Raw genomic sequence first — 21,073 nt, 5'->3', positions numbered from 1 at the left:
CTGGGCCAGCCTCCTCACAGTGGAGAGGAGAGTGCAGGCAGCAGTCAGATCACTGTGCAACTGCTCATCTGTGACAATGACAGCTGATAAAACTAGTTCATATTTCACTACATACCAAAGGAAAGATGCTACTTATTAATGCAGCTGGTAGGATGATTAGCTTCAAGGTCATAGTAAGTGCCCTGTGTTAAGTAATAGTCCAGAAAAAGAAAGATTCAAAATACCAGCTGGAAAAATAAACACTTTGCTTAACAGGAGGTTACCCTTGAATGCATCTAAGTGCAGAAGAAAACCATGCCAAACCAGATGGTTATTTTGCTTGTATCTTTTTACTACAGAAATACAGTTGCTAGCAAAGGATACACCAAAAAAAAAAAAAGAAATTCCAATATGCACATACCAAATCTGCTCTACAGAAATTACAAAAAAAATTTTAAAAACCCCCCAAAACTCCCCTTCCTGTAACACTGTATTTAAAGACTAAAAGAAAGAAATATTTCTCAGAATACCAAGGACAAAGGAAATCGAAATTATAAAGCTATGCACCAAGGAAATGAAAGATTTACATGAATACTTTCCATAAACCTTTATAGCCATGCCTCACAAGAAACATGTGCTCTTCCCCTCTCTCTTTGATACTGGCTCAATTCTAATAGGAATGGTCCTGTTGAAAGTAAAAGTCATTGTTTGAAGGTTACATTCTTTTAAAGATCATTCTGCTATGATTTCTGTTGGGAAGTGGCTCATTGTGTTTTGCAATTTAGTTCCCAGTGCTATAAACTGTGGTTCAGCATCAAAATTATGACTCAAAGTGGCAGCTATTTAGAGAGGTACAAGCAAATTAGGAAAGGATAAGAATTACAACTGTCACAATTTCCCAGGTTTTCGAGTCACATTATTCATAAATTTAAGTGAGTACAAGGCTATTTGTTATGCAGGTAAAACTGTGCTAACAGCATAAAATGATAACAGCTCAGTCACACCACTGATCCTCTGGGAGTATTTATGACCTCTGATACATATGCACACCACATCTGACTTCAAACGAGTATTCTGCTAAGAGCAGAATTTCCTCTTTTCCTCTCCTCCTTCCTTGGAGCAAGTCCAATAAAAAATGATTAAGATTCACAAGCCTTACTGTAAAGCACACTTACCGGTGCTGGAGTCTCTTTAGCTTCCACACCAAAAACATCCCGTTGTTTCACTGTCAGCAAATCAAGACCTTCAGTATCGTCCTCGTCATCATCGTCATCATCTTCAAAGAACTGCATGGACTCTGAGTTTGGTCCCCTATTAGGTACAACGTCTTCTTTTTCCTCCTCCTCAGACACTTCTTTCGATTCATCCTCAGACTCACCACTCTCCTCAGTACTTCCACTGGAAACAGAACATTCCTCAGCTTCTTTTCTTCTCTGCTTCTTCTTTGTTTTGTTAACTGATGTTTTTCCACTGAAATTAGTTCCACATTTGTCCACTGTTTCCTCATTTAGCAAGGTGAGGGCATTCTCATTTTGCACTGTCTCCTCCAATGGGTCTGTCCCATCGGCTGCCTCGTTTGCACACAGCTGCTTCTGAACTCTTTGAAGGAATCTCACACGAGGTGCCATTGCAAGACCAAGTGACCTAAAACATGGAATGAACCAAATCAATTTAAAAGGCAGATACACAAAATTTGACTAAATTAGAAGCTCTCATTGATGGCTCAAGTGATTAAATTTCAATTATGATTCATATTGATACATTTGATCAACACATTTAGAAAAGTCTAAAATACAAGTGAACACTGGAAGAGGAGGCAAGATGAAATAACTGAGACCTCTCAATAACAATTACAAGCCTCCCAGGAAGGAAAGCAAACAAAGAAGCTGGTAAGTTGCAGATAAGAGCCAATTAACTATCTATGATTCACAGTAAAACATGATGGAAGGAACACCAATGTAATTTGGTATTGAAAATACATGGATTACATGTCAAGGACTGAGATTACACTGATCTGTCAAGTGTCATTCACTACTAGAAGTACACCCAGAACATTATCCCCCTGACCTCACAGTGACTGAGAGCAGCAGAACAAACATGGTATGGATGAATGACTAACTGCAGAAAAAGCTGGGGAGAGACATTTCTCCCTTAAATACAATTTCATCTGCTTCCACCTCTCTACAGCAAGGCTTTACCTGCATGGCATACATAACTAACAGTGCCACCAAAGCTATTATTTTACCCAGTTATGCATGACAATTTAAAGTTACACTAATAAGCATTACACAAAGAGGCAAAAATCCTGTCTAGCAAAAATAGTGAAGAGCACTGCATGGGAACGGATACCTCGACTCCAACAGCCCATCTGACTTCAGTAAACTTTGTAACTGTCCACTGTCATTACACATGACCCTGTCAATTCCAAATTAAAAAAAAAAAAAAAAAAAAAGCAACTCTGCTTTCAGAGTTCATGAGCCATCTCATTGGGTGAATAAAAAATGTGAGGGGACACTGGTACTGGTGCAAGGAACACGCAGAGAACCCATGATACAGAACTGAAAGTAGCACCTGGCACTTGTACATACACTTAACAAAGGAACAAAGGATTTTACCAAATACAGTGACTACAGGCACCCACACCTGTAAAAGACCAGCCTCTTTCAACTCAAAACATGCACAGCTATACACCAGCTTTCCTCTCAATGCTCTTCAAGTAGATAGCACAATTTCTTCTTTCCACTACACAGCCTCTGAAAGGAACCCAAGTTATAGCACAGGAGAAATATCTAATCCATTCTATCCAGCAGAAATGTCATAATAAACAGTTGATTAAGCACCCAAAAGGTACTGCAGAGCAGCAAGAGTGCACTGCAGGCTCTGGAGAGCCTTGAACTTTTAATGGTAGCCAATGGGAAAGGCTAATCAAAAGGAGTGCCCTGCTTAAACAAACAAAAAAACCCAATTGTAATCACACATGTCCTTAAACAGGGCACTTTTGGTACCAGCCACAAATTAAAAATAGACACAAACCCAAACAGCAACCCACAATGTTAGGATAAAGAACAAATATTCCAACAAATAAAGTTTATTTTTAATGTTAAAATTTTGGTTTAATGTTTCTGTAATTCAGTACTGTTCTACATGCAATTAACAGCAATAACAAAGCAAATAGAATTTTATTTTAAAATATCAAAGGAAGTTTTTATCCAACATATTTTGCACATTTACTGACAGTGCAGAGGGTAACTCAACACCGTTGGGAACTGAAATTGGAGCAACTAGAGATCTTAAACTTGTTTTACTGTTTGACAGCAAACACTAATTACCTTTGCAATGAAATTATGTGTTAAAGTTTGGCCTATTGACTAACTGTAATGGAAATAACCAAACAGCAGATGTAATGCTTCACTGCAGCAGCTGGAAGCCATTCAAACCTGGAATTGGGCCTTAACACCAGGCACAGTAAAACACACTTCAAGAGATTGCTGCATTCAATCTCTTCAGCAAGGAGATCGAAGTTGCAAAAATCAAATCATTTAGAAGACAAATGCTTTTTTGCTTTTCCAGATTTCACATTATTCTACATAAAGTATTGCTGTCAAGTGTTGACATAGCAATGCAAGCAGCAATACTGTATGGCAACTACACAATCAGTCCTCACTTCTCTTTCTCAAGCACACAGGCACAAGGTACATAGGGTTGAAAACTCTGATTTTATCAGAGCTTTTCTTCTACACCTCCAGAGCTAGCATCAAAGATCAGGAATACACATGCATAGAAAAGTCTGACAAGGTGAAAAACTATTCTCTGTTCAGCAAAAGTTACAAAACAGAAAGAGCAGCCCACAATGTGGACAACACTTCACATCACAAATCATTTTTTCCTTCAAGTATGAAATTTCACTTGCCAGACTGCTGTACTGCACTGATGTCTTACTTTAATAATTGAATAAAATTAATTGTCAGTTAGTCTTGGCAATTTTTTCTTCACTGCTTAGCAAGCCTACCAAAAAAAGACTAGTGCTATCAGAATTCAAATTACTTCCAAAAGAATACAGACCTCAGGCAGAAGAGAGAGAAAAGGTCACATTTATTTGGTAAGACAGTAATAGTAGATAAGCTTAGAAAAAGTGTATTAAATAATCCCCCAATACTTTTAATTACATAACTTCTCAAAGAAATGTCAGTGTTTTGGTCCATTACTGCCTCTGTCATAGTATATTCCAAATGGAGAAAAATCTGGGACAAAGAGTCTGGACATTCTACTACTGCTAAAAGCTTCCCCATATTTTAAGATTTGACAGTTTCTTTTGAAACTATTTCTTAATTATTCACCAAATCTATAGTTCAGTCATACTGAAACAACTCAATGTATGAACCAGCCTTTCTTTTCATAAACTACAAAGGGCATTATTAGTTCTCAATAATTCATTAGATGCCACTCAGATCATAATCCTACCATGACTGAAGTTGCAAATATTTTTTTACTTTAGTGCAACCATTTCACACACTCATCTGGAATAAGAGATGTGCAGGATTTTCTGATGAAGACAGACAAAAAGCAGGTAAGTTATTTAGTGAGATTTCATAAATCCTAACAGACAACACTAAACACACACTAACACCACAGTGTAGTCTTCAGACTATGGTAGCCTTTAAATGGCAGCAACAATTCAGCTGACAAACCAAACAATCCTGTTTTGTATTTTGGTGTGAAATGCAATGACTTCTTAAGAGCAAGCTCTTCTAGAAAGACATTTGAAATCAGTTTCTAAAGACAATACTGAAACCAAGGGAGTGCTTCACTGCTATAAATCAAAGTACAGCTGACAGTTCTATGGGTTCAGCTGAAACCAAGGTGGCCAGACATCAGCATTCCCTAACACTGATTAGGGAATGCATAGAAGTAACTACACAAATGACCGACATAATGCTCAAGTACTTTTGTTAATTTAGTAGCAATTTCCCAAGGACTTTCAGGAAATAAAAGAGTAAAACTGCAAAGAAGTAACACTGTATGGCTTTAAGGAGAATATCACTTTGTTTCCAGTGAATACGGAAGATCAAGTGTCCATTAACTTTTCCTTAATGAATTTAAATGAACGGTGTAATGGACATAAAATATTGCCTCTTCTAAGGCTTGTGAACTGCGCTTATACAAAGACTTGGAGTGTGTTTATATTAACACGCTAACTTTGCCTCTACTGGGATAAGAGAAAAACTTGACATCTCTCAACCCTTTAGAAAGACCAAATCTTAGACACTCGAAGCAATATCTATCTTTGCAAAAAACAAATGGAAGACCAGTTAAATTTTTAAATTTTAAGTTTGAAAAATGCTCCTAATTTGCTCCTAGAAGATCACTAGTCCTTTTGACAACATGAGCCAGCTGTAAACTGCTTCAAAACAATTTTACACAAGTTACTGATTTAGCCTGATATTAACTTAGCACATTTACTAAATATAGACATATTCCATTAGTGAACTACTTCAGAATGATGTGAACACATAAAAACACAGCACGGAGATTACTTTTACTGTGGTACAGGTTCAGACAAAGACCTAAAATAGGTTGGAAAAGGTTAAATACTCCCAGAAGCTATTTCAAGAGAAGAAATATGTATTACTTGCCTAGCAATACATGCTACATGCACATTTAACATTTAAAATATTATCAGAAGAGAGGATGAGCAACCGTTTGAAAACAGGAGAAATCACATCAACTGAAAAGACACAAATCTGAACTAACAGGCTATCCAGATGGTCTGATTAACAACCAAAATGAACAGAGAAATTCTGTTTGCTGTGCTGTTTACTTTACCAGCCAGCTTTATTCCTCTCCATCAAGGAGTTCAAATGCCTGGCACTCTATTAATAATAAGGAGGATCAAACTATTCAAGACCTCATGGGTCAGGACCAAAGAGAAGGAAATCAAACAGGATGTCATGGTTGCAACCTAATAATTCAGAAGACCAAGATGTAGTTCTTCCTTACCAAAGGAAAAGGAACCTCCACATTGCAGTTCCAAATCCTGGTGGTGCTCCTTGGTACCTGAGCCACCCTGACACCCACTCAGAGGGCAACACAGCAGAGCACAAGCAACAAGATTTTCTAGAGTGCATTAAAAACCCCTTCTCCAAGTTAGCTGGCTTAGCCAACTCTGACAGGCACTCTACTGGAACTGCTACTCATGCATATGCAAGCACATTCGCTTCCAAGGTGAGTGAAGGTCCATAGCCAGCTTGGCTGCAGAATGAGGAAAGATAGCTCAAGATCCTAGAAGAAATGAGGATGATGACTAAGAGAATAATGACCCTGGACTTTGAAAGAGAAGACTGCAGCTTCTTCAGAAAGCTGTAGGCAAAAGTTTACAGAAGTAGTTAAAGAAGCTCAGGAAGGGACAGTCTGAGGGGGAGCTCAGTGAGGAACACCCAAACTCTGCAAATGACTGGAGGGAATGCTGGGGTCTGTATGAGCAATAGCATGCAAGGCTGACATTAACCAGGTAACAGCATGAGAAATACTGAGTCTGGTTACAGGTGCATGAAGACTGGAAACAAAAGGGGAAAAGTAATCAGGAGCTTTCTTTTTAGTTAGGAGATTAACATGTAGAAAAGTAAGTATAAGGAGAGCCAGAAGTAGGGCCAAGAACCAACAAAGAGATGACAAGACATGCAAAGACCACTATGGGCACTGTCTGAGGATGAGACAGACAGCTGTGAGCAAGGTAACAAATAAAACCTTCTGCCCTGACCATGCAGTAAGGGTCAGGCCAGGGGTGGTGATTAGAGTGCAGTGGGTGTTTTCCCTGGTTAGTGAAAGGACAGACAGATGTGGACAGATGGATCGTGTATTCTGCTATCACCCATTTCAGTCCTGACAGCACCTGCAGCTACCTACTGTTTTTTAATTCAGTTTTTTAATACTGATCTGCAAGCAATACTTGCAAGAACTATCTGGATACTAAGGAGTGTGTATCTGACATTTTCCCAATAATCTGGCTTCAACTTGTTTTATTTATTCTCTATGTACCAATACAGGGAGAAACAGGAAAATTTGCTGCATTTCTCCTGAAAGACATAACTACAGTCACAAAGGAAATTACCTTCCCTGGCAGCCCCTTAGAACTGTGACTAACCTGTCCATCCAGCACACTCACCTGATAAGATCTGCCCCTGGTGAACAATGTATAGATATATGCATGTGTTAGCACCTAGCAACATAAAGTGCCTGAGAAAGAAAATATTTCAAAACACTGCCTCCTCTCCAGGAGACCAGACTATGCAATTATTCCTTTTCACCCTGTTGTTTGTTTACATTTTCTTATGCTTTCAAAGCTGTCTTTTGCAATCAAAAGACAAATTTCTCTTTTTAATGCAAGCATTGAGCTTCTCCTTCATCAGACTTAAAGGCTGCCTATGTTAACATAAGACCTACACAAGTCTTCCTCCAGCAAATTATTCTTGATAGCAATTTATAATGAGAGAATACTGGAGAGAATAGTAATGCACCGCAGCTTAAAGGTGACCAATGGCTAGAATAGATGTGTGTGCATGTGTGTGCATACATTTTTTATATATTTTGCTTTATATATTTTATATATATATATATATATATATATATGATCTTATATAACATATAAAAATGAAAAATACTTGCTTTTCTGCAGACTCAATCAACAGAGCTTAAGAGAATCTCAGTGCACAGACATGCAAAGCAGGAGAGCAATGGGGAATGTGGGCAATAGCCTGCAATGCAAACCTGACAGGGGCATTAAGCAGCCTATTTTCTCTGCAGGATTTTTAGTGGAGTAACATCTATCAAGCTAGCAGTAAATCTCCACGGAAAGGCTTAAGTACTTTCAGAAAATGCACACAAGGTAAAGGGAAGAAAGGATTTTCATTTCAGGTTTTGCCGTAAGTTTGTGTGCAGAATGGAAACCAAGGTTGGTTCTGGATGCAAAATTCAAACACACCAGACTTTGAAGGACTTTCATATAAATGAAGATGGCTGATCCATGTATCAGTGGCTGTGCACTGAAGTGCAGGGTGTATTTTAGTTAGACTAGCAGTCTGGAGAGTGGTGAAGAATAGTGCCAGCACACTAGAAGAGAATCTCTAAATTATCTCCCAGATTTATTAGCTTCTGACTTTTTGATTATACTGCCACATATTTCACAGCCTTGACTAAACCTCTCCTACTCTCTCCAAACAACTGACTGGTTTCTTGCATTTTATTACAGGAATGACATTAGTAGCTTTCCAAAGCTGAGACTCAGAATTATTTTGAGGAAGGTCCAAATCTGGGCACACAGACCTGAGAAGAACACAACTGTAGACTACTCCATCTACAGATACTAGATGGCAAATCATGCTGAAATCCAGAAAGAGGTACTAGGATTCTGAAAATTCAGCATTATCACCATCTGCTAGTCTGTTTCTAACACTGGCTGAATTTGCATGGTTATCCCTCTTAGCCCTAATCTTCTGCCACTATTCCTCACATTCATAGCACAGTAAGACCTACAACAGATTATACAGATGGTGACAAACCACACAAGAGAATGGTCAGGCATTGTATGTAGCAAAAAATTTTGAGCTTATGCTAGTTCTCATTTTTCAAAATGTCTCAGTCCATGAAGTTAAAAAGCATCTTTTCTAATAGGCTTATGTATCTTAAAAAGCATAATCATGTTAATGACAGCACAGCACAGAAAGACCAGGTGTTCCAGAGTCTAGTAATTTTTCACATTTTAGTTCATTACACCATGTGCTGGCAAATTAGCCTTCTCTGTATTAAATCCCACACACATCAAATTAATTTACTGTGAACCTTTGAACACCTTGCTGCTCCCTTACGACTACCCTGTGTCCCCATGAGATTTCAAAAAATTCACATCTTAAAACAATTTTAAGGGGCTGTCATCTGTACAGTCAACCTGTCAAAATTAATTTCCCTCCCATACAAAATATGGAATGATTCACATACGTGTACAAAAATAGACATAGCAAAATAGATGCTATTCAGTCTAGTGCAGATGCTTCATCTTTACCAAACACACTGAATCTTCTGAAAAGTAATTGATGGCCAAAGGGAAATGTCCAAATACATAGTCTTTAGATAGCTCCAATTTCTTTTTAAATAATACACTTTACAGGCTGGTATTTAGCTATGAGGCTGAAGGGCAAATCTGGGGAGGGAAAAAACACCAAAACATTATTCTCTATCCTTTTACTTCAGAAGTTATGTCTTCTAGTATGTATAGCAAATGTACCTTCTGCCCTAAGTTATTTCTCTGTACAGTAAATATTGCCTTTACACATAATTTCCATTTAGAATGCTCTTGAAAACATGCAAAAGCTCAGCATGAATATGAAACTAAATATACTAGAAGACTAGAAGTCCAATTCTGTGTCTTAACACAATCAAAACAGCTATTTAAAGACTGCAAAACATACCACTATAGAGCTTTCATATTTTAAGTTGACCATACTTACAGGGCATATTCTGCTAGAGGCAATTTGAAAACATCAAATACTTCCTTGTTCTTCATTAAGTACACTGAACGCAAGTAGGATACAAAACACTGAAAGAAAAATGGAAGAATTCAACAAAAAAGGACATCATTCAATTACCAACACAAGAAACAAACATTATATTGTTGCTCTAAACACAAAATAGAATTTCACTATTAGGTAGTCTAACATCGATTTCAGACAGAAATTTTAAAGTACTCATCAGACAAATATTTGTCATTATTATAGAAGTGATGCAACTTCAAGTGCTCAAATATTTCATTACATTCACATTGGCTGAGTTGACTGAATTTCCCAAGAGTATGTCATGTTGTATTTCCCTAGAAAGAAAATATGACAGATTAGTCAGAAGGAAACATCACTGATTCAATTTGATTTTTTTTCTCCTAGCTTTTCTGAATGTTGTTATGCTATTCCGATATCTAAATTATGTGGAACTTCAAACAGACTTTGTTGCTATCAATCTGAGCTGTCCTGACTTAATCTTAGCCATGAGCAGGAAGTTATTTAACTCAATATAGCTGCCCTTCACTGTGGTCTAAGATGATTCATATTACCTTGCATTTACCATCAGCTCATCACATGCACACAGTCAATGAATGCAACTCAGCTGACCAAGACAAATTCACTATACAACACCTACTAAGACCAATTCAAGGTTGAAGTCTCAATTAATCATAGACTTTCTCCAAAAAAACTGGAAGCACTACACAGGAGAATAACTTAATCTTGCATTGCATCTCCCCAAAAGGAAAGATTCTTCTCATGCTTCTTTTACATAGTCTAGTTCTACCTAGCAGCAGGAGCATAAATACTGGAATACTTCAAGTATCAAAAAAGATCCTTGTATTTCTGTTGCTCATAATCTTATTTCTGACACATGCCAGAACTCCTACCATGAGGCTTAAACCATCAAACACTAATAACAACAGCAAGTTAAGCTCCCAGAGTTACATTCAGGCATCCTATAATCACACCCTTGTTTTGTTATATACAGGCACCTATTGGAGAAAACTACTGTATTAATAATTCATGTGGAATTTTAAAAGAAAATCTATTTCTTGTTAACCTCAGATAGAGGAGCAAACACCCAAAAGTCAGGAGCATTGATGTCTTATGGGGATTCTTTAAATGCTTGTAAGAGAAAAAAATACTTCAAAAGGTAAAATGAAAGATAAGACAGTAAATTAAGCAATGTTATAAACTCATTATTTTCTCCTGAGTAAACAGAAATAAAAACTATTGATTGTAAGGTATGTAGAAATAAGATATATACTTTGCAAGCCACCCATTAATTCACTATGAAAGTAAATTTTCATTTGCTTGTTTTTCCTAATGCTGAGGGGTTTTTGGGTAACGCTTCCTTTCTGATTATGTCTTTCAATTAATTTTAGCTGTGGAAAGTGTGAGCTCAATTCATTCAGCTGCTACCAAGATTGAGATGTGGAATACTTACATCAAACACTTCTTTGCTCACATTGAATTATTAATCATTTTACAAAGGTAATTAGAATGTTTAGGAAAAGGCTTCAAATTTGACAGATCTCATTAATCTACTGCTGTCTAGCAAGTGACAAAAATCAATGAAAGCCTCTTTTTTCTCTGCAGTGACAGATGAAAAAAAAAGTAGATTAAAAAAGAAGTATCCTTCCTGTGAATCTAAGATTTGCAGATCTGAATATCTACATGAGTCACTACTTGCTACAGGGTTGAAATCTCATTATCTGTTGGATAACTGATAAAGCCATCCACTTACCTTACCAGCATGTGTTTCATACACGTGGTCTAGAAATTAACAAACTATAAAGGGCAGAAAGAATACACCTTTTGCATGCTTTTCAAGCCCCACAATAACTAAGAATGAAAGACCAAACAAATGCATAGAAGAGCTGTTCTACTTTACAAGAAGAGAACTCAAGCCATTTGCTTTGATTTATTTAATTTGATTTCAGTGTGTTGACTTCAACCTCTTTCTAAAACTCAGTCATCTCAGCTGGATTTTATTCAGTTGTCCTGAGACTTCCTCAGCCTGCACACACCCACTGGAGCTGAGGGAGAACAAGTTTAGGCAGTCTGAACTTTTTCTCTGCTATTTTACAATTGCTGTTGTCCCCTGCCACATCTGCTGTTCAATATCACTTTCAAGGCTTTTTTTTTAAATAACTGAACACTGCAAAAATACAATATGCAGTAATTTCTATGGAAAATGTTATGGTTGGGCATCATTAACATATTACAGTTATACTACAGCAGCATCTACATGTCTCCAAAAGCAGCAGAAATGATTGTACAAGTACTGGAAATACAGAAGAAAAATGTACCATGCTCTAGGAATTTACTACCTCTAAATTTTGATTTATTGATCTATTTCCTGGATAACTGTTTTAAGTATTAAAATGCACACAATTCAAGTGATGTGCTGTTTGGACAGTAATTCAAAAGTAACAGGGTGTGGCTGGAATCTCAGGCAGTAACACCCTCCACATCGCTCTGGGTGTCATGAAGAATTTAATAGACAGACATCACTTCAGTGCCACAATAACATTCGACTAGCAAGAAAAAAAGATTCTTTTTTTAAACTGTTTCCCAGAACTGGCTGAACTGACATATTAAATATTACAATTACAAGAAATGCCAAAAGGCAGCATCAGTCCATGAGAAGAACTGCAAAGGTTTCAAAGAAGCCCTGATCTGATTCAAACTATCTTTCCAAGCAATAGCAGGGGAGCCATGTCCTACTAAATGAACCATGAAGTTTGTTGATGCAATTAGTAATAAGAACTTTCTATTTTCAAAAAAAAGTAAAGGCGCCTTGAAGCAAATCAACAAGCTTAGAGGACACAATAAGTTAGGCTTCATGCCCTCATCACATGATGGCAGACTACAATCCTATCTGAACTTCTGTGCACAGATGTGCTGTTTCACTGCTATCTCATCCACTCAGGTTGGGAATTTATTTCTTACACTACAAATGTCAAGAACTTGGCAGCTTGCAACAGACAGGCTAGACAAAGTAACACACCCATGCCTCTGAGAAATCCAGCATTTCAGATAAGGATCCAAGGTCAGGATTTCATTTGCATGCATTTCATTGTTTTATTCACATTAACATGTAAGACTACTTGGGCACATTTGCATAGTATGTCTGAACATTCATAGTTAAACCTGATTAAGGAGGGACACTTCTGTGATAAACCACTTGTCCATACTTCAAGCTTTTCAAAAATTGAATGTATTTACAGCTTGCTTGCAAGAATAACACTTCTCTGCTATCCATAAATTAAAAACTGCAACAAAAATAGCCTCAAATGGTAATTAGATGGCAATTAAAATTTTTCCAAACAAATTTAAGTTTGTATCTGCAATACTGACAGACAGCCCATGTTTCATTTTATTCTTGAGCTATTTTGAAATTTTATCACTCCTCTGCTCAATTCAGAATGATCCTTCTCTGCCTTTTAAGCGATCTTAAAAAGCCAAAGGCAGAAACAGAGGTTTGTTGGTGTTTTCATTCCAAGTAAAATGATGCTGGATTACTCCTACTCTCATCCTCCCCCAGCCAGCTGCTCTGTCACTTCTGACATAAATTGGTGTAGCTGCAACTTCCCGTGGCAGCTGGAGATGAATGTGACACCAGTACCTCTGGTTTGTGCAGTAAGGATGAAGCTTACACTGACATTCCCCACTGCTTCAAGTAATGCTTTATGCACTACAAAACCTGGAATACCTAAACGCCAAAAATAGTTTTTAAAAGCATTCCCTTGGAACATTGCCTTAGACATTTTATTCACAAAGCTCACACTGAGCTCCTCAGGCACTTTGATTTAAATCTCCTTGTTTAGAGAATTAAGAATGGCATTCCTCTGACTCACTAGGTGCCCCTACTGCAGGCCTCCAAGATAGGTCACATCACACAGCCTACCTCTGCAGCACAAAAAAAAAAAAAAATTCATCCATCCATCCCAAAGGGGTTTTAAGGCATCTGTGCCAGGAGGCATTGTAGAAGTGCTTATTCCACCCTATCAGCTATAAAAGAAAGTTCAGGCAGACTAATTCACAGAGGACATCTAAAGCTAGGTGAGATGAATCTCAAGAGTTTTAAATATTTCAACTTGACTCGTTTTACATCCCAGTTCAACAGAAAGCTTAAAACTCTTGGTTTCTCTAAGCTTTCACAATCCTCTTCTCATTTTACCCTACCACTCAGGTTTACCAGTATACCTTCAAGTGTCATTAGCATCCACACTAGCTCATAAAAATAAAAAGTTATTAACACTAATCCAGAATCTCTGCAATCATGTATTTCTCAGGCTTTGGCATTTCTGGATTTCTCACCATGTGGCCTTTGGTGGTACTCTTTCAATCTGACCTATATGTATAAGAAAAAATGGCATGAAAGATTTGCCTATTATCCTTCCAACTGTGTTTTCCTGCATCTCAATTTGAGCTTTTGATTTTGTATAGTTTTGAAGAGACTTGATACAACTACAGAATTCACAGGCTAATGATATACACAATTCAAAAGCAAAAACAAAGCAAAACCCCAACAAATCAACCAGCCTCAGAAAACAAACATGTTGCAGTACTTCAATAAAAAAAGTAGCAAGCTCTATTCCAAAGAGTTCATGGCCTAAAAACATTATAAAACCAGGGAAAGGTCAGCAAACATGTTTAGTGATGGCAAGAGGCAGTGCAATTTCCAGAAATGTTTCACAGGCTATCTTTCACAGAAAGCATCTTTTACAACCAAGCTCATTCTCATCCAGACACCTACTTAGTTATTTTAAGGGTCCCTGCCTTGCCCAAACCTGATAAACACGTGGTGAAATGCAGGTATTGTCTGTCCATGAAGTCTCCCAGCATTAACCAGCATAGCAAAGAAATTCCATTCACAAACCCATTCACATAATTCTCCATCTTACCCAGAAGAGCTATTCTAAGCTATTTTGCTGATCATTCAAATCCAAACAAAAGTTAAAATGCTTTATTCAATGCATTCAATCTTACCCTGAGAAAGGACAAATTGTCACATACATTCAAGATATATGACAATAAAAATTGATCAAGGTGGGCATGTTGAGGCCTACATGGTTTCACATCTCCAACTTTTCAAGTCAAGTAATGTGATCTGCTATTTTTAAGTCACCTTTTCTATTGGTAGCATTATTTTGACATTTTTTGTACCATCTTTCCAAGAAACTCGAAGTAGTTGAAGTTGAGAAGAAACTTCAGAGACCCTCTAGTGCAAGCACCTACTCAAACCGAGGTCAGCTAGGGCAGGCTGCTCAGGAAGGAACCCAGTTTTTAATAACCAGCATTTGGAGATTGCACACCCTTGCTGTTCTAGTTTTCAGCCATTCTCACAAGAAAGGCTTTTTATGGGTTTAAATTGAGCTTTTTGTACAGAAATTTGTGCCTGTTGCCTCCTCTTCTGTCACTGCACATCACTCAGAAGACTCTGTTCTCTCTAAATTATGTTTCCCTCCTAATACAAGTGCTCAGTTATCTCTGGTGGCTCTTCAGTTCCAATCACTGCTTCTAGGGCATGTCTGAGCTGCTCAGTTATTCCAACTGCAGTTCCATTCAACCAACATGCCCCAAGAATTACAGTGCAGCAGATGACTTACCCTTTGAGCTTTCTCTTTCAACTCCTGATCTTGAGCTAAGAACGCTTGTAGCCTCTTTTGAATATCTGTAAGTTTTTCAGGATTAATTCTAATTTAAAGAAAAACAAAAAAAAAAAAAGAAAAAAACAAGCTTTAATTATTAGAAGATTTCAAAATAAGCACCTGTTAGGTTCTCAGGACCATCTTCACATCTTTTGCATTGTTTTAATATGCACAGAGATATTACCACTGAAATAGCACAGAACAGAACCATATTAAGGATGAAGATTACACTCCTCAAACAAATAATGCAGAAAAGACAAATGGCAGCTCTTTTATTCAGACAGCTTTCAGGGAAGGTAGTGAAACTACAAAACAAAGCAGAAATCAGCAGAAAAGAACTTCTTGATTTTATAAAAATACTGCAAAAATACAGAAACAGCATAATGAATTATAGTACTACCTTATACTGAAATAAAAGTCTTCATAAGGAAAATGTCAGCATTTTCAAAAGCTTAAATAAGATTCATTGTGCCAGGAATACTGAAATTTAAGTACTTCATAGAAAAAATAGCCAGGTGAGCAATAATAAAGGACATGGAGATTAAACAGATTTAAGAGCTTCTCAAGTAAATAAAGAATATTAACTGCACTATAGAAATTGCCATTAAACCTACTAAAAAGATATCTGGTCCTCTCCCAGATTCTGAATTTTTAAACTTATTCCAGTAATACCTACGTTATTGCAGATTTATTTGCCCAGATCTCATCTACTTTTGAGCTGCTACTGCCACCCCAGGGTATCATAAAACCTAGCAAACATGGTGGGAGGTTATTCTTACTAAGTATGAAAACAGATATCAAGCTTCATTCCCTTACAATTTCAATTTCTTCACTCTGTTCAGATACAGCCAGGGGAAAACTACAGTGTACAGAAGCACTATTAGTTACAGTTTTAGTGAAAGACCAAAAAACATGAGTTCCAGTTTCCAGACAACACATAATTTGCTCTAAAAATTTAAAAGCATAAGACAGAAAAAAAGAAGCGTGAAAAATTGAGTGGGGGACAAGCTGACCAACAAATCTTTGAAATATAATGATACAAAAAGTAAAGAAGGGATAGCATGAGTTATAAAAAAATTAATATGAACACCAGTAGTAAGATAGTCCAGAAAAGTGTTGGATGGCTGCTAAGTTATGGGAAAGCTATTAAGAGATGACCCAGTGCCTTTTTTCCTTGTCTTCACTCCAAGTGGCAGCTGCAATCAGTCAGTTAACAACAGCTACAGCACAGTGCAAGCTCACACCAGAATCACAAATCATGGAAGACCAAGTACTCTGATAAATCAGCTGGGTCAGAAGAAATTTGCTCCATAGCAACTAGAGAAAGTAAAAGCACTTGGCATCATAGTTGTATCTAATCTTAACAACTCATCAAGATGAAGGAAAAAAAAAATCCTATCCAAAAGGCCATGTAAATACAGTGCTCATACTCAAAGAGGGCAAAAAGGAAGTTAAACAATTAACTTTTTCTTGATACCAAAAAAACCTAATTTGTAAGGACCTAAAGAAAATAAGCAAATACACAACAGCTAACACAGCTTAGTCAGAAGCAAAATATGATTCATCAGTTTGATTATCTTCCATAGCAGCATTAGCAGGTTTTAAGAATGGGAAAGAAACAGTAGATGTCATGTTTGCTTTCAGGAAAGCATCTGGCAGTGGTACGTTCTCATAAAACAGGGAAATATGGTCGATGTGAAATCTTTAAGTAATGAAAAAATGGCCTTGGAGCACTTCTCAAAGAGTAGCTGAGACTGCAAACTACCTCCTGCTGCCACTGTCAGACTCAAAATGCTTATGAAGTTCCAATTTTCACCTGGACATGCTATTACTCATTACTTTCTATGACTTGATTATTGTAGGAGTATGATTCATTATTCATAAGAGACTATGTGTCATTGAGGCTCCAAGCATAATAGACAACAATTCGAGACAAAATACAGCCACATTTTGTAGACTGAATCTAAATCCTGAGTAATTTGATTGAAATATGCAAGAAAAGGATTTGAAAAAGCCAAAAACTGCAAAAACAAGAACAAGACATTTCGCATTTAAAAGAATGGCCAGATAATGTGGTATAAATCTAAGGAATGTCAACTAAGAACATGGTACCCCAGGCACATTTTGAGCTTATGTGTTTGTTAATGAATGAGCAAATTTGCAGCACTGACTACCAAAAAAACAGAAGCAGTACTGAATTCTCTCTTCTCCAACTCTGTATCATAACAGTCATCCACTGTCATCTTCCTCTCATGCTGAGATTCAAAAACTGAGAAAGCTGGCCACTGTTAAATTGGATTTTAGCTATAATGAGTTTGTATGAGTTATTTCCTTCTAAACAAATAAAACTCTTTACAATAAAGTCTATACATGTGACTATTAGGAGAAGCAAACCTAAAAGCTAAACACTGAAATTAGTTATCATAATTTATAAGATTGCCTAAATGGCAAGAACCAATGAGCTAGAACCAACTATGCAAAGGCTAGAAAGGGGTTTTATAACATGGTCTACCATTTTAAGTAGGCTGGTTATTTCTTACTCGGTGATCACATATCCTACCTTTAAGGAGTAGTACAACTTTCTGAAGCTAGTTTTGCCTACCAGTTTCATGAATGGCCACACTTGACTATGCCATGATGTAAACATGAACCCAGCTTGCCTGGCCTTATGTATTGATCAGACAGCAAATTTTCTGGTTGATACACATTTTGATTTCCTCTAATTTTCTCTGGTTTATATACTAGGACACAAGCACTGTTTTAACTAGGCATTGTCCTTCCCCCACTCTACTCCAAAATAGAATTTAAGCAAAAAAGATGAACCACCTAAAAGACCCTGCTGCCCTGCTGCAGCAAAACAGTTTCCAGATTTCCATCCAGCTTCCAGGCAGCAGCAGCAGGTTTTGCTCTGTGCTCTCAGCGTGAGCGTGGCTCCCTGTGGCTCCACTGGACATCCTGAAGGCTGGAGGGAGGGGGAAGGGCTGGCACCTAAGGAAGGCTCTCCCAGCAGATCACACACCGGAGTAGAACCACACTCAACAGTGACACCAGTCTTACAGTAACTATGGCAACTGGGAGGCAGTCAGTTTTAACAGATCCCCTCTATTGATACTACCAACGTGTGGGATACACATTCAAATATTATCCACTGTGAGAAAGAAAAAAGAAGGGAAAAAGGGTGTTTTGTTCTTGTTTTTGCTGTTTTCCTCAAAAACATCTTTTTTGCCATAAAATTAAAGAAAGCAATACTACATCATGGGTATCTATATACTTGCACTTCATTTGGTAAAAATTTCTAGATACAAAATCTGTTATGGCAACCCCTGAGGAAGCAGCTCTTATCTTTTTACCCAACCAAGTTAGATGCAATGAAGCAACCTCAAATACTACCAAAAATAATTTAAATTTACAGCTTGCATGGTAAACTTGGAGATTACAGGCTCCTTTAAAAAATGTACAAACTATTTAATACTTTTAGAGTACCTTTTTGCCATATTTAAATGCTCTATGCTATTGTATTTATTATTGCATATTTTGCACTTTCTCTTACTCTTTTTGAATAATGAAGAAGTTATGTACTGTTAAAAGCACTATCTGTAAATTGGCAGATAGTTGTGCTAATTACAAGGGACTAGTTTACTGAAAACCTCTACTGGCAGCTTAGACCTAAAATTGAAAATTAAGGAAAAAGCTTAAACCCCAGTCCTTTGAACAGGTATCAAGGAAAGTTCTTCCTTTCTCTACTTTCAAATTATGGAACTGTTTTAAAAGGTCTGTCTAGATGAAACAAAACAACATCAAAAATAGTTTGCAAATCAAAAAATACAAAATAAGAAAAAAACAGCATTCTTACGACCACTGTACCAGAACACAGGTCAATAAGAACAGCCAAACAAACACTTGAATATACAACGTTTGTACAACATTTTAGTTAGAAACAAGCTTTTGAAAAAAAACTTTCAGAATGAATTTCAGAAACTTGAACAGTTAAACTCTGTTGGCAGTGAGCAATGCTCATTATCCTCTAATTCCCAAGTTAGAATTCTTAAGAATCTGTAATTAGGTGAATAAGCACAAACAACAGGAGAAGACTTCACCACAAGACCTGGAACACGATCCACGGGTTCATGCAACTTCTTAAACAATTTATAAACTGACAAAACACACTGGCCTTATATTAATTGGGAAACTGGCTGGAAGCAAATGGCATGAGAAAATCTGTAGTAAAAACTTCTAGAATTTAATTGGTTTGCAATCCACAAGTAATTACAAGAAAAACTTTTTAAGGATTTTAGTTAGCCTTTTACAAGGACAACGCTACAAATTTTAAATCATAACACATTAGGCAGACAATTCTAAGTGAAAGCATTCCCCTTCATTTTAATGTTATAAATTCTATTAAAGTTTATTTTGCAGATTGAAAATCTGCATATTGGGGCAGGATGTTAAAATATGCTATCAATCAAAACCCTTGACTTTTCTAATAATGATTCCAATTAAGAATATTTCTTGAAAGCATTTATAATATGTATGTCCTAGTGGCTTGGTACAAGAAGGAATTTCTGGGGTATTATTAAAAAAAAAATAAAGCAGCAGAGTTTTCCATCAAAGTAACACCAGATTAACAACAATATGTTAAGAGATGCAGCCATTAAGGTCTCTCTAGAGACTCACCTAGCTTGGATTATAAATATGATGTGCATTTATTGGGGGTGAAATATTTGCCCTATTAAAATTGGATTATTATCCCTGTACAAAAACATGGGTTTCTATTTACATGGATGTACACAGCCTAAAGAGGTTATTTTACCACTTCCTTTGATAAGCTGTTCAAACAATTAACACCATTACTTATGAAGTTAAAAGCTTAGCTGACACAGAAATGGGAAAGGAGAAATATTTATAATGTGTATGAGATCAGACATCTATTTACTGAATATAAAAGAAAGATAAATTACTTCAATAACTACCATTTTAAGATGGAAAAAGATGAAGTTTGGAAAGAGAAAATTTACTGCAGTGGTTATTCAACAGATCCTTTTAAAGCACTATGATGCTTAATGGAAAAGAAAATGCTAGACTTTAACCGACATTATCCACATTCAGTTGGTGAGGTTTTGTTTGGGTTGTCACTGAGTAGTTGTTGGACTGCATTATAGTCCTTATTTCACTGTTTTAGCAAAAATTGTTTATGTTTGAAGTTGGTCCACATCCTGCATGGATTTGATAAGTGTTTAACAAGAAAAGGTGGATTTATTTCACCAGCTGCTGGGTACTCAGTTTGTTACACAGAAATAGCAGTCACAGGTACAGTTCAGAAGAGCCTTTGAAATGGCATATCCTATACAACAAAAATACTTTTAAAAGCAAAATTAAACTTTAAATCCAGAAAGTACTCTATGCATTGTTTCTGTTCTCTGAAGAAATGTTCACCTGTAAATTTTGAGCAAACCTAAAGATTAAGCAATGAGGTGTAAATAACCACCTAAGGTTTCATCCTAATTTGATTTCTTCTCAAAAACAATTGTTCTACATAGAAATTCAGTATAGGTAATTCCCTTCTTTGCTTAGATATCTGTATCTTCACATGCAAACCACAGCTTTTCAAAGTAAAACAAGCCTAGCTTTGCTCATATCCACTCATACAGAAACTGACATTTTCTACCTTGTCATCCTTCTCTGATTTCTTTTATCTCTGCTGTACAATTTTTGGCATGGTGTGACCTGAACTTTTTAAGTGTTAAAAATGGAGTCAGGCTGATATCACATTTTCTGGCTTGTTTTCAGTTCTTCCACATTTCCTTCACATTCTCTTTTCTCTCTTAATTCAACATCAGACCGACAGGCTCAGAAAACAGTAAACCCCTTCCTACCTATAGCTGCTAA

At 36.8% G+C, this 21,073-nt stretch overlaps 1 protein-coding gene across 1 annotated transcript in view; it reads right to left on the bottom strand.

The window, feature by feature from the left end:
* Window positions 1-21,073, bottom strand: part of DDX10 (DEAD-box helicase 10) — a 155,195-nt gene that overhangs the window by 107,204 nt on the left and 26,918 nt on the right. The window contains exons 11-13 of the mRNA XM_005482551.3: window positions 15,146-15,233; window positions 9,480-9,568; window positions 1,155-1,623 (exon numbers count right to left, since the gene is read on the bottom strand). Of these exons, the coding sequence (XP_005482608.2) occupies window positions 1,155-1,623; window positions 9,480-9,568; window positions 15,146-15,233 (646 nt within the window). The remainder of the gene's footprint in view (window positions 1-1,154; window positions 1,624-9,479; window positions 9,569-15,145; window positions 15,234-21,073) is intronic.

This window comes from Zonotrichia albicollis, chromosome 2 (genome assembly GCF_047830755.1).
Source record: "Zonotrichia albicollis isolate bZonAlb1 chromosome 2, bZonAlb1.hap1, whole genome shotgun sequence".
In the NCBI taxonomy this organism is placed as follows: Eukaryota; Metazoa; Chordata; class Aves; order Passeriformes; family Passerellidae; genus Zonotrichia; species Zonotrichia albicollis.
Note: the sequence above shows the minus strand (reverse complement) of the source record. Positions and strands in the feature narration are given on the sequence as shown.